This window comes from Malurus melanocephalus, unplaced genomic scaffold (assembly GCF_030028575.1).
Source record: "Malurus melanocephalus ecotype Western Australia unplaced genomic scaffold, MMel_1.1 scaffold_348, whole genome shotgun sequence".
Classification (NCBI taxonomy): domain Eukaryota; kingdom Metazoa; phylum Chordata; class Aves; order Passeriformes; family Maluridae; genus Malurus; species Malurus melanocephalus.
This window is the reverse complement of record NW_026623580.1, coordinates 536,664-550,560: the sequence shown is the minus strand read 5'-3', so window position 1 is coordinate 550,560 and position 13,897 is coordinate 536,664. Positions and strand designations below refer to the sequence as shown.

General features: G+C 36.9%; 1 protein-coding gene across 8 annotated transcripts in view; it reads left to right on the top strand.

Annotated features, from left to right (window-relative positions):
• The window catches only part of KDM6A (lysine demethylase 6A), a 150,981-nt gene that overhangs the window by 22,031 nt on the left and 115,053 nt on the right, over nucleotides 1–13,897 (top strand). For all 8 annotated transcript variants that reach the window (XM_057378217.1, XM_057378218.1, XM_057378215.1 and 5 more), the window contains exon 3: nucleotides 13,299–13,407. In XM_057378217.1, the coding sequence (XP_057234200.1) occupies nucleotides 13,299–13,407 (109 nt within the window). The remainder of the gene's footprint in view (nucleotides 1–13,298; nucleotides 13,408–13,897) is intronic.

The following is a 13,897-nucleotide window of genomic DNA, read 5'->3' as shown; positions in this document are numbered from 1 at the left end:
CTTCTACTGCAAGAGCTTGGAAGTATGAACTGAAACTACCAGAAAGCAGAATCATAACAAGATGGTTCCCTGCAGTTAATTTGTGAAACTGTTGGCTGTCCAGTATTGTTAGTATGAGATGAGTGGACATAATTTTAGAAAGTGGTGGAGAAAATGAATGGAAAATCCATCTGGAGCATTCCCCACCTGTGCCTGGGAAGTTTATGAACTCAAATTGATGTAGTCTGGACAAGAATTAGAGAAAAATACCATTGTATGCTAACCTCTTTCTTTTGCTGCTTTTTCAACAGTGTGAGTTCATGTAAAAGCTGTGCTTCTCTTCTGTTACTGCAATTTTAGTACATGTGCTGTTGAATTAAATACAAAGGCAGGTTCCTGCCCAGGGCTGACTATTGGTCTCACTTACCAGCCTCATCTTATTTTAACTTTTCTGGAAATGTATTCTCCATTGAGTTCCTGTATGCGTTTTTTATCTGCTTTATACTCGCGGCATATACTCACCTTGGTTTTTTGCCTCATAATCAAGTAATTAACGTTCATGAGAATTTTTTTAGTTGTTTCAACAATCCTGTCACAGAGTTCAGGATCTTACATGGCTRTATAATGTTTTACTGCTACGTGTCTCCCAGGCTGCTTTTCAAAATCCATCTGGTGGGTGTGGTTTGGAGTTGCAATGTCTTTACCTCATTTACAGTTGATAAACCTAAAATAAGACTGTAAATTCAGTCCAAAGGCCAGTATCTTATCACTGCAAATTACAGAGATAATGATAGGATGATATTTTGCCACCAATAAGTGTAGTTAATGTTACAGCAGTTCACCTTTTATGTTGAATTTTGTGCTACTTAGACAATATAAAATACCTGTGAAAATGGATTTTGGGTATAGGTTGGTTTGAGTCATAAGGGAAAAAAGAAAGCATGTTGAACTGTACATGAAAGAAGTTCAGGAGACTAACCCAGAGTATGAAATCTCATGCCATTAGTATGTGGAAGGAATAAATTTTGACAAATTTACTCTGTGCTGCACATTGTGCAGTGTAGGGGCACTGTGGAAGCCTTGTGACAGAAAGGAGGGTGGAGTTGAGGTTGTGCTCCTTTGAGTCTGCCAGTGTGTGACAGTGACTGGCATGACCTGRGCAGCCACATCCCCACATCTGGGGAGACCGGGGAAATGAAATCAGCAAGAGCTTCAAACTTTAATGTGCCACAAAAACTTGGAGTTTTTCAAGTTACCTGACAGCAAAAGAAGCTTGAAACATGCTTTGAGTATCCTGGAGTCAATGGAGTGCTTTCCATGCACTGAACAGCCGCTCAGACCTCACCAGACAGGAGCTTTTCCTTGTGAGCCACATGCACCTCRTGAGATGCCAGTTCTCCATCTGTGGCCTAAAGACAGCAATGTTATTATTCTCTGTTGCATGTGCAAGTGTTATTTATGTTTTCAAGCTTAAGYATGAAGATTACACACCTYCTKTTGATTGCACAGGGCAGGCCACAKGTGGTCCAGAATGATGAGGTTTRCTTTTTTTGGATGTAAGAAAATCTRTTACTGCAGAAAGCAATGAAAAAAGAGCCTTTTGTACTGCTGTTGACACTTTGAAATAAAGGACTTAAAAAGATTGACATTTGGGACTGACTTGCATACCACCTTTTACCTTCTATGATTACTTGAAAATGTCTTTAATTTGTATTCGATATATTTTCAAATGTTAAACTTTCTCACCTTTGTATTTTTTCATCCTCCTCATTCCCTACAGAGGGGTAATCATTTGTTCTCTGGCATGAGTGACTGGCATGAGTTAGGTGATTATTGTGTGGMGATGCTTTGTRTTGGATGRGTAGTGATGAGAAGCTGTTCTGCASTTGGGTGGAGTGGGGATGGAGTGATAACGGTGGAGAAGGTGCAGTTGCTCAGAGTTTGAGTGAATGGTGCTTGCTTTCCTTCTCTGGCATTCCTCTCTGAGAAAAAGTTCGTCTCTGATKTGGTATTGCTTCTCACTCCTTTATTTTGTCTGAGCTTTTATTTGCCACTTTTCTGGCTGTGCCCAGTGARCTCTTTACAATTTAGTTCAGTGTCTGCTGTGTTTGATTTTTGGATTGTTTTGCTGTTTTCCTTGTTTCCACTCCAGGGGMATTGTCTGTTCATGGTGACACAGTGTTTTGGCAGGGATTTTTCAGTGTATARTGGAGTGTTTATGTATATTAATGAAGGCAAATGAAAAGTGTGTGTACCTTTCCACATACATTTTTCTAATGATGATGAATTCTACTCTTTGGGACCAATACTTGAAAAAATCCAATCTTCTGTGGAAATAAGCTTTTCCTGCATTGCAAAGGGTTCTTTTTAGTTGCTGTTGACACACTGGTGTATTCTGTCAATTCAGAGGTCTATCATCAGGCCATTGAGTGCTTTGAAGGTGAATTTACCCTGTGAACAAAGATAGATTACATTAGTGACAGTGAAATGGGAGACAGGGGTGTGTCCTGTTCATCTAAAACCTTGAAAAGGATGACAGTCAACGTTGTTGTGTTAAGGAACTGTCTTTTTAATGAAAACTTCTAGTGACTCTGTAGCCTTGGGTCACAATTTTGGTGCAGTTTTTGYGGTATCAAGTTAGTTGCATTTTGGAAACTATATTGCCTATAAAACTGCTAAAGTTCATTCTAGGGTTTGGCATTAATCAGTAATTGAAATTGATGTCTGCTACTGTAAACAATATCAGAATTGATTGAAAGGCCCCAGTCATGAGAGCTTTGGTTGAAGAGTGAGAACTTACCAACACACCTCTTCTTTGGAGAGAGTTCTGTGAAGTATGGCATGTTCAACAAAAACAAAACCTTCTCAGCAAAACTCTGATGTATAGAATTCAGCTGTTTCTATTATTTCATTTTAAATGCAAACATTACAGTGTTGTTTTTTATATTGGGCTCTTCAGAAGTGTTAGGTGTATGAATCACATTCACGTAGTGGTTTATGGATGGTGCCAGCAGAACTTTCTGATGTTCAGTGCTGCACACCAGCTCTTTTGGGGTACTCTGTCCCATTTCAGATTTCTGGTGATGGATTTGGCACCTCAGTGGGTTTATGAAATGTATAATCAAACTTATAACACTTTGTTTAAAGATTTTTGGATTTTCTCTCTGGTTCTGGGAGATGAGCAGTGCTAGTGCTTAGAGATGCTGATTTGGTCACTCTGAAAGGTGGTGTCAGTGCAACAGAAGGTAAATGCCAGGTTAAAGATTTGGATTTCATAGAGTGGGATCCACATTGCACATTGTGCACTTTTTTAAATCTACAAATGGACATTTTTAAGAGACAAATTACCATTAGCTATTCTTTTGTGATGTTTGGGACTGACACATGTAATGAACAGTGTAAGGTTAGTGAATGGTATGTAAACTTTTAATGAAGAGAAGTGCACAAAGTTGACCTTTGRCAAGAAGTATGTTTGGGATGTGTATTGCTTTTCCTAAAGTGTAGTGACTCACTTTTAAGGGAGTTGTGTGATAAAGTCATAAAATTCTTTAGTTAARTAAGGGGTTGAAGATGAGGAAACTGTTTTTGGGTTTTCAGTTATTTCATCATTTTTAACCTATGCTGTTAGAAGTTGAAATCTAGTACAACTTTACCTTTTTTTWATTTTTATAATTAGAGTTAGATTTTAAGGAGTCAGGTGTGACTGGCTTGAATTGGTGGCTTCTGGTCCACAAGTATTGTAGGTACTGTGTTTTAACTAGTCAGGGTATGTGGTGACTGAAAGTTCATCCCAGTGGAAGGGTATGTTGTACTTTTTCTGGCTGTGCGTGGTAGAAGAGTCCTTGCAAATTCTTCTATTGGAAGGAATATCATCATCATCATGGTGGAACTGAGAACTCATGAGTTTATGTTYGTAGTGTTCAACCAAGACAGATGGTGGTGTGACCCAAACACCTCAGTCAGTACCCACCTCTAATGGATTGCATTTTTCTTCATCTAGCTGTTTGTTTTAAATCACAAAATCCACATTTTCTACTCAAGGTCATACTGTAGTTGTGGGCGGGGAAAGGATGGCTGGAACAGAGTTCTCTGTGTGTAAGTGGAAGTTTAGTGTCTGTCATTCTAYCTGTGTCCTGCAGAGAAATTGTTGTGGTGACTTTTGGCTTAAAAGTGAGGTTGACTCTAGAATCTGATACCTAAGGCACTTGCTGTGGGTATGGACAACTAAAATTTAAGTCTTTGTTTAAAATRAAGTAAAGCCTTGAATCTTGATCTTTCTAAATTCAAGACCTTACTAGATGATTTTAATGTGCAGGAGATTTTTTGTGAATTTTTTGTGCATCCCATTTCCCCACTATAATAGAAGTGGTTTCTGACCTGCTGTACTTACCAGTATCTTTTGAAGCTGGTTCTGTTTCTAGTTCTTAGTATCCCTGAAAATATGTACAGATACATGGAGAATTGGCCTTAAGCTTCATACATAAATCTTTTCCCACTTGGTATTTTTTAATGTCCATCTCTGTATTGGATGTTAAATTTGATAGGGCTTGGGAAGCACTATTCAAGAAGGAGATCTTACATCCAGCTCCAGAAAAATGTTAATGAAAACAGTCTGTGTTGACAACCTGCATAGCTGTTTACCCTGCAGCTCCAGGAGTCTTTAGGATGTTTTGCCTGTGACATTTTACTTACCAGAAAACTCTGCTGGCCGGTTCCCAAGCAATGTTTTGAATGTATTGTCATKTTACTTGGTGTTTAGTGCACATTATGATGCAAATGCATACTAGTAGCTAAAATAACTTGGACTTGGGTTTTATAATGCATAAATATAAAATCTGAAATCCCTATGAATATACCTCYCCCACCTGTTACTGCCACACAGCAGAAATAAGACTTCTTKCTTCCCTAGAATAAGGTTCACCAGTTCTGCCACTCCAAAGCTCATTAGSTATGGACTGTATTCAAAGGATTGTATTCCTCTTATTTCCTCATTGCAATTTCTTTTCGTTCAGACTGCCACATGAGGGGAGAAAAGGTGAAGGATGAGGCTGGGTGTTTGGTGGCATTACCTGAGAAGGGTTACAGCTCTTGATGAGAATTGTTTTGTTGCTTTTCTAGGTGTTTATCAGGCATAAAATTCTTCTAGAAAACGGTTTTCTCTGTGGGCTTGTTTTCATGCACGTTTGTTATGTTCCAGTGTTGCTCATTTTTATATGGGCGCATAATTGTATAAGCATAATTAAGCAGCCACAGAGGAGAAAATATGAATGGCTGTGGAAAAAGGAACGTGGTATGCGGAGCGTACCTGTATGGGAGATMTCAGTGATGTGATGGCAAATCATTGGGGTGGACCCTTCTGCTACMCTGGCTGTGGTAACTTTAAAAGTGTCAGCATTCTGAGACTCCTTGAAATAGTAGTATTTCAGTATTTAAAACCAGGTTCATTCTGTGTGGATTTCYTTTTTATCCTTTGTGTCTTAATGTGCCTTTACCAATTCTGTATCTCCTGTGGTGCTGAAAATTCCACACTTCCCACCCTATTAGCATTAGTTTTTACACTTTCTTTATGAAATAGCTCCTGACCCATTTTCACTTCCATTTTTCTAAAATAAATCATCTTTTCCTTGTATTTTCAGACTAAGCTACCAGCAGTATTATTTCTGAGTACCAGATCACCTCTAGTGCTTGAGCACTTTTGGGACTGCAGTTTAGACTGTGGAGGTTTAGCAGAGCAATTGGTGCTAGCTTAAATATTTTTAATAGATGCCTTTCTGTATTGCACTGTATTCAAACACCACAGAAAAATAATTCTGTTTATTCCGAAACTAAGTATTTTCACAAATACTTATTTTTTGTGTCAGTCTTGGTAGGCATTGTTTTGTGCATATGTACATTGTTCTCTAATTAATACCTCTCTTTTTCAAACTTCTGTATTCTTTGTTTCATTGTCATTCTTATGCTTATTGCTTGTTAGTGTTACATTTACAAAGACTTGTGTCCAGATCCAGAGATATTTACATAAATAAGTTATTCAGATTTTTTTTCCTTAGGTGAAGCAGGCAACTATTAGTGCAGACTCTGGCTTTAATTGTGGGTGGTTTCTGTGTTTGTTTGGATTTTTCTGTGTTGATTTTAATTATTATTCCAAAATAATTTAACTAATAAAAACAGAGCCAGCTAGTTGTTTGCCATATCATATCTCACTTAAAATCTGTATGAAACTGCAGACTCCTAGATAAAACCGATTTAGCATTAAAAAAAAAAGGATAAGTTTGTCTATCAATGTTAACTGTCTAAATTTCTGAAGTATAACACACCACACCTCATTTGTGATGTTCTGTGTTGGTATAAATGAGACTTGCTAGAATGAAATCAGATTTAGTGGTCTTAAATTTTAGTGTATGGTGAACTATTCACRAGCTTGAACAGTTGCTAAATTAAGGTGCTGCAGTTCTATATGAAATAGACTAACTGSGATAAAAATAGCCAAAAAGATGTTCCTATAGTCTCAGATAAAAATAATGTTCCAATTGCATATGAAAAATCTACTGCCAGTTGGGAAAAACAAAAAACCCGTTGCTTGTGTTTGTGGTTTTTTAAATTATCAACTATAAAGGATTTAAAATGATGAAATTCCATATAAAATATGCYGTGGTCTCCTGAGTCACCTGATTATGAAATATTTTCAGGGACAGAATAGAGAGGATTCTGTTTGCTGATAATTTAGAATTTCTAGAAATGATGTAGATATGTGTGTATGTACATAGACATTGATATTTGTGACTTTATTTGACCTTATTTAAAAGAAATAAGGAAGGGAGTCCAGCATCTTCCAGGTGGACTCAGAATTAATGCAGAATGATTTACTACATCAGCTCCAGCCAACAAATTTTACATCAAATCCAGTAGGTTATGGACACTGTCAGCTGCAAAGGACTAAGGTTGCTGTATTTTATGTATGTAAAGTATTTTTAATATGTAAACTATTGAGTTTGCATCCATCTGACAGAAAACACTTGTCAGGAATGTCTCAGAAGTGTTCTGTATTCAGTGGAGGCAAGTTGGGTTGTTTTACTCTCTGCTAAAATGTCACTTTTCTCTATTGAATCATTGATTTACATGCATTCTGTTTTGTATTCTGTTCTACAGTTCTGTCCTTTTTATGAAGCAATCTTCCTCAGTTTTCAATGATAATTGAGTTCATGTTAATTTTTACTTTTAAGCTTAGCAACCTTGACCTTACTTTGGCTGCTTGCTATGTCATCTGTCATCTACAATAGATATAATTTGAAAAAAAGTATTTGTTACATTTTCAGTATAATCGGGAAGCACAAAAGTCCTAGACTACTATAGTGGCTTTAAAAGAAAATTCGTCTCCATTGTGTCCATCTGGCTCTGCATGTAGCTCATGTGTGCAGCTGCTTTTCTTTATTGCCTGCACTGTTTATTCTTGTGTCCTGTTTCATGAAGCATTAGTCATAGGAAAATAAATTAGCTAAAATCCATGATACATTTCTTGAGAAATGTTTGAGGATCAGTTTCTGTTKTTCTTTGTTAATGTTTCTATAATTAATTAATCTCTGAAATAAGGACTTTGATCCTAATTATTACTAGCAGAATAGAGTAAGTTCACACCATTCCAACATGCCATAGAAATCTTGCACGAGTAAAGTTGCTGAAGAGGCCAGTTTGTGTTTTTTCCTTCTTGAGGCCTGAATGTTTTGGACTCTGAGCATATTTGTGTCCAGCAAGCTGTACTTTTAGCACTGGTCCTGGGGCTTTTGAGTAGTATAGTCCATACATGAAATACTAGGAGAGTAAAAATTGAGAGCTAAATTGAGAAATAAATTTTATATCAGAATATGAGCATCACAAAGACAGAATATATAAAGAAGCTTTGAAAGGTGTAGTGGGAATTGCTGTTGAATAAGAAAATAAAGGAAGTTATTGATATTGTGCCAATACATAATATGAGAGCCTTCAGTAGAGGATCTGCTGCATTAATCTAGGTTATCTTCAGTCAAATAAGAGTGGTGTGCTTTTCTCTGCAGAAGTAAATGAGATGTTCTTGTAAATCGTCTACAGCTCAGAATGTGATGTGTATCCAGCCAGTCATTGATGGGGGGAAAACAGTTTTAACTTCTGAGTAATTCAGGCTTGTCTTTTTCTATCCTTGCYTAGTTGAAGTGAGCCCTGTTCACATCCTTGAGGCAGAGCAGGAGCTGGAACTTCACCAGGAGGTTCTCTGGGTGGGAGCAAATTGATGTCATTGTTAGCAAATCACATGYGGATTTTGGTGAATTGTGGCGTGGAGAAAGGGATGGGAAAAGAAACCTTTCAGAGGATCCTCGGTGGTACTGAGGGAGGGAGAAGGAGCCCAGCAAGCACCCACACTTGTGCCTTTCTGGTCTGTGGGTGCCCCTCAGAYTGACCAGTGGTAGATGATGTGATTGTCACCTCAGTGACCAGCACTGTCCATGTAGWTACTTTATTTTATAGAAAGATAAAATATGAGCTAATTAACATTCTGACCATTAGTGTAATGTGTATTTTGTTGTCAGGAGTCTGCTGATGTCTCCCTGTCTGATTTTCACGTGGCATCTCTGTCATTCTCATTACCTGCTCACAAAGCCCATCCAGTCCGRTCACTGGAGACACAGGAAAAAGAAGCAGCAACTGTTCAATTTTGTCACCCTTCCTCAGCTTATCTACACATACAATAGTGTTTTCTGTTGTGAAATTGAAGATTCTAGGAACATACTGAAGCYTTGAATTTGTGATTTTACTCTATATTGTCTGCATTGAAATGGTGTGTTTTTCTTATGCAGTTAATTTATTACCCAGTAAAATCCAAGTAATTTCTTTCACTGTGTGTTACTGCTCGATTGTTGCTATGTTAACAATTCAGGTTGCCCTGTAGTTGCCAGGGCTTTTTTTTTTCCTAGGTGTTACGTAAAAATTTGCTGATTCAACGTACTTCTCATTTTCTTATCATTAATATATTAAAGTATTAATATTTCATCATGTTTGGCTGTTTAGTCCCACTTAGTTTCATCTTGGTCCATCGTGCTTGTCATGCATGATTCAGAAAGGATAGCATCACATTATCTTCTTCAGAAACAATTTCAACAAGCTGTATTGATTTTTTTTCCTTCTTTTTCATACAGTTGTTTAACAGYAGTTTGAATTTGTGCTGTAAAATATAAACAACTGCAAGAAGTGATAATGGTAAAGCTTTTTAATCATATTAATTGAAGCAGAAATAACTTTGTCCTTTTCCTTTATAAAGCAGAGCCATAATGTTTCAGTGACTCCTGTACAAAATTTAGAATTCTGGTTTTATCTGTTAGATTTATCAGTTAGATTGTTTTGGGTTAGGTATATTTATTTATATATTTAATTATGGCATATTCTCAACTCTCGGGTCTTTCCTTCATGAAATGACATCATGATAATAATAGCCAAAACTGACATTTACTTTATGGGGTTGGTTTTGTYTGTTTGTGAGTGTGGGGAAGGAATGGTCTTCAAAAATAGAAGGGAAAAAATATTCCACTTCCTTATCCGTTGGAATGATAAGTAAGGGCCTGGTRGTACATTTTAAAGGTGATTCTAGAATTGTTTCTTCCTTTTGTGAACAATTTTGCCATTTTTTTYCTGGGTTGGTAAATAGACTAAGCTTTTTTCTTGGCTATATTGCATTTAAAGATGTCCTAAGAATTAGTGATTGAATCTGTGAAATCAGGATGCCCTCATCATGAACTGTGATGTCATAAGAGGGAATTTGTGTGACAACAGTGTATTATTTCAGTTGAAGGTAGCAAACACCATGAATATTKTTTCTTTTTTTAGTGTCATATAAACCAGTTTCTTTTCCTGCAGTCATTCCTGCATTAGTTTCCTGCTTCTGCTCTGGTTGCCGCACCGCGAAGCAGCTGCGGGTGATTATTTTGCCAAGTTCCTAAATTCTTCAGGTTTCCCTTTTATCTTCTTACAGCCTTGAACAAAGGGAAGGAAGGGTAGGATGTTGTGTAGCAATCTTCCTTTTCATTTCAGGGTCTTTCTTTTTCTTGTTAATTTGTCAATACTGGCAATTCTCAAGGCTGACTCCATTGAATGCACTTAGAGATCCATACAGTGTGGAGAAATACTAATGCTTAAAAACCTCAGGGGTTTTTTACTTCTTTAGAATTCTTAGTCGCTCAGGATAATTTAAATGGGTTGCACAAGTGGTGCCATAGGTGGCCTTTGCAGTTAAAGATCCACTAAAATGAGATCTTTTGATTGTTCCTTCAAATAAAACATATACAGATACGTACAGTTGTGGCCTCCCTCTTTCCATCCATTCATTCAACAGAGACAATTTTTACCATTTGCAGAAGAATACTTGTTACTTCCTAAAGACGTTTGTGGATGGGTCAGATGGGGGTGAAAGTTTCTTGACCAAAACCAAAGTCAGATAAATCACTTTGCCTGGTGAATCTGCCCTGGCTACTGGGAAGAGGAAGAGCCACACACAGTGACCAACCTGCATTTCCTCCTGAGACTCATGGGCTGACTTAGTGTTCCTGCTGAGGAAGTAAAGCTTGCTTTTAGTTTCTGTTTCATTTTGTTAGAATGTGCTTGAAGAATTTTAAAAATTCATTTGAAAYAACCTTCCCAAGTTAAGTTTGCATAAATGTGAGTGTGTTGCTGATTATGTCACAAACCAGTTAGAGGTCAGCGGAGAGGGTTTGCTTCAATGGTGTAATTGAATTGCTCTCAGATAACTTACTGTTAACTGTGGCTGAAAGGGGAAGTTCTGGTGTCTTAGGCCTTGCCCTGTGCTGGCATTATTGAGATGGCTTAGAAGTATTTTCAGTCTGTGTTCTAACGTAAAGGGAAAATCCATCATGTTGCRAATTGCTCTGACTTGTGTGAATGGCTTGCGCACAGGTTTTTACATCCCTRCTATAGACAGTGCTTCAGATACTTGTGCTACGTCTTTTAATGAGGATTTACTTAAAAAGGGATGGGGGAATGTTAAAGGTCTCAAAACACTTAGATGTTTAAGTGCGTRTGATTTTTAATTTCCCTGAACATCTGCACAGAAAAATCCTGTTACATTTGCTCATAAAGTCAAGTTCTCTTTAAACACCTGTAGCCTAATTCAGGAAATAAACTACCCTRGCTTCCTCTCCAATATATATTGTAAGCTACCTGTTGTGACAGTTTCTGTATGCTCTGAATTGCAAAAGAAAAAAATACCAATTTAAGAAAATTAAAAAATATGACTGTCCTCTTCAGCAGCTGCAGCAGGTATTGCAAATCATCAGAAGAATGGAAACATATCTACAAATCAGCMTGTAACAGTAATGTTAGGGCCACCATCAACAATTTTGTTATGATTTGTGCACATCAAGAGATGAGACAAAAAAGTCTCATCTCTTTGATGAGAGAGGGAAGCATGGTGCTAAAAYGAAGATTCTGCACTAAAATATTTGCAGATGGGTTCAGCTGGTGAGCCTGATGTTGAGAGTCAGTACATACACAAACAGTGATCTTAAGAAATTTACTTCAGACTTGTGTGCTTTGCTTCTGATTTCAGATTAAGAGTTAGCTGACTGCAAGAGGTGTTCATAGTGATGGGAATAAAATTAAAGGAGTAGTAGCTTTGATCCCTGATGAGCAGAATTCCAGTCCTTCCAGTACAGTTCGGTAGGGCAATGCTTGCAGCATGAAGGAAGAGTTCTGCAGCAGATCTTTGAGGCAGAGGCAAATACACATCTAAATTTGGCATCTTCAGAACATGGCCAAATAACTACAGTTTGAAATATGTGCTTTCAATTTATGTAAACATATTTTTATGTTTTAATAAATCATTTTAATACCACTCGAACACCCACAGTTCTGAAGCAGCATAGCTTTGTCTTTATTCATCGGAGCCTTGTTTCTGAAAACAGCCATAAAATCAGGCTTTTGTGGACTTGGAAGTGATACCCCTCAGTCTTGGGATCCAAACTGAGACCCGGTCAGAACAGATCAGATCAGTAACTGGGTTCTCCACAGGTGTGTTTTAAATGTTTCCTAATGTTTCCTCACTTTATTTTTGGCATTTCTCATTTTGATGATTAAAACAAGTRTACAAAGTAAATTATAAATATGGGCAAGGTTACTGATTTAATATTCAGTTTTATTTACCCTCCTCTTTGRAATATCTAGTTTTAATAAAATCTCTTGAGAAAGCTCCTTATTTCACAGAATCACAGAATATGCAGGGTTGGRAGGGACCCACAGTCTTTGATTACTGTTATGTAATAAAATCAAGGAGTTCATAATTGCATCCAGATTTGAAACATACATCATGAATTGCTGAAAGTCATGGATTAACCAGTTGGAATTAGAATTGGTTGTAAGTCTGCCTGGCTTTTGAAAACTGTGCTGGTGCTAAAGATCTTCCTTCCATAAAGTTTGTTCAACTGCTTCAATTGGCTAATGTATTCAGAAAGTTAGGAAAGTGATTTTATTTATTTATTTACTCATTCCCAAAGTGTAAACAGGGTCAGGAGGTAAATAGGGTCATGAGTGAAGCATGTAATAGGTTAAAGATCGTGGCAATTATGGTGAATAGAAGGTGTCAGTTTGGTTTGGTAAAAATGTGTGTTCATAGCACAGAACATCCTTTGCTTCTGTGTGTGTCACTTAAAAACTTCTGGGGCAACTTTTCTCAAAATTAATTTCTARTTGGATTTACATTTCTGACTTTGCTTTTTCTAGTCTACAGTAGAAGGTAATAAATTATGATGTGTAAAGAATCAGATCTTAGGAAAACTATATGAAGACAGATAAATTGCCTAAGCAAGCATGTTGAGGTAGTGTGYTCTTCAGTTTAGCAAAAATGAGTKAAATAACTGTTAAATGCACAATGAATTCTTCACGGAAAAAAACAATACAGAATGAGAATAAAATCAGAGAGAATTCTTTCTTGCAGCTTGGAAAGAGTAAAATCTATACTTTTGTATTTCACTGATTTTTAAATTAAAATTTTTTGTGTAAGTTAGAGGTTTGTTTTTTGYTGGGGAAATCGAATGTCCACAAATAAACCAGAGAAAAATTTCTGTTGTTCATTTGTTGTCAATTTGCATTAGAATCAGTGAACTTCCAAATCTATTCTGTCTTAAATGTTACATTTCTTCTTTGAAAAGTGATGCTGACTTCATTATTGAGAGTGTTTGTAGATGTCTTGGAGGCTAAGAAGAAAYTTTATTATTTCTCAGAAAATGTATTATTTGCTTTAGTTGAATACAGAATTTTGAAAACCTTGTATTTCTTTTTCCCAGGCTGTTCGCTGCTATGAATCGCTAATTTTGAAAGCTGAAGGAAAGGTCGAGTCTGATTTCTTTTGTCAGTTAGGTCACTTCAACCTCTTATTGGAAGATTATCCAAAAGGTAAGAATTTTTAGCTCTTCTAATAAATGTCTTTGGAGGATTTTTCTTTGGTGGAAGTTACACAATAGAATGAAAAACATTGGGCTAAGTCACTGTTTTCTTGGTTTGTACTCTACTCGAGAGCCCATGAATTAACTAAGACAGGTGATGTCTTTGCAAAAACAACTGTATTCTTACTTCTTGTTCTTTTTTTTTAATGTAAAACAAAAAACCAAAGCACTCCTGGTTCAGGAATGATTATGATGTTGGCTCTCAGGCCCTTTCAGTCRTTGTGGGGTGTGAGTGAGAGCAGGGTAGAGCAGATCAGAATTTTWTWTTTTTTTTGCATGGGGTGTTTTTTCATTGTTGTTGCTTTTTAGTTTTAACATGAATGCAGTTTTGTTTGACAGCTTTTTCCAAACACACCAAAATACTGGTTTACAATTTCCTTGGGATGCAGAAATCAGGAAATGATTTATAACTGAGAGTAGCRCAGGAGCACTGCTTGGTG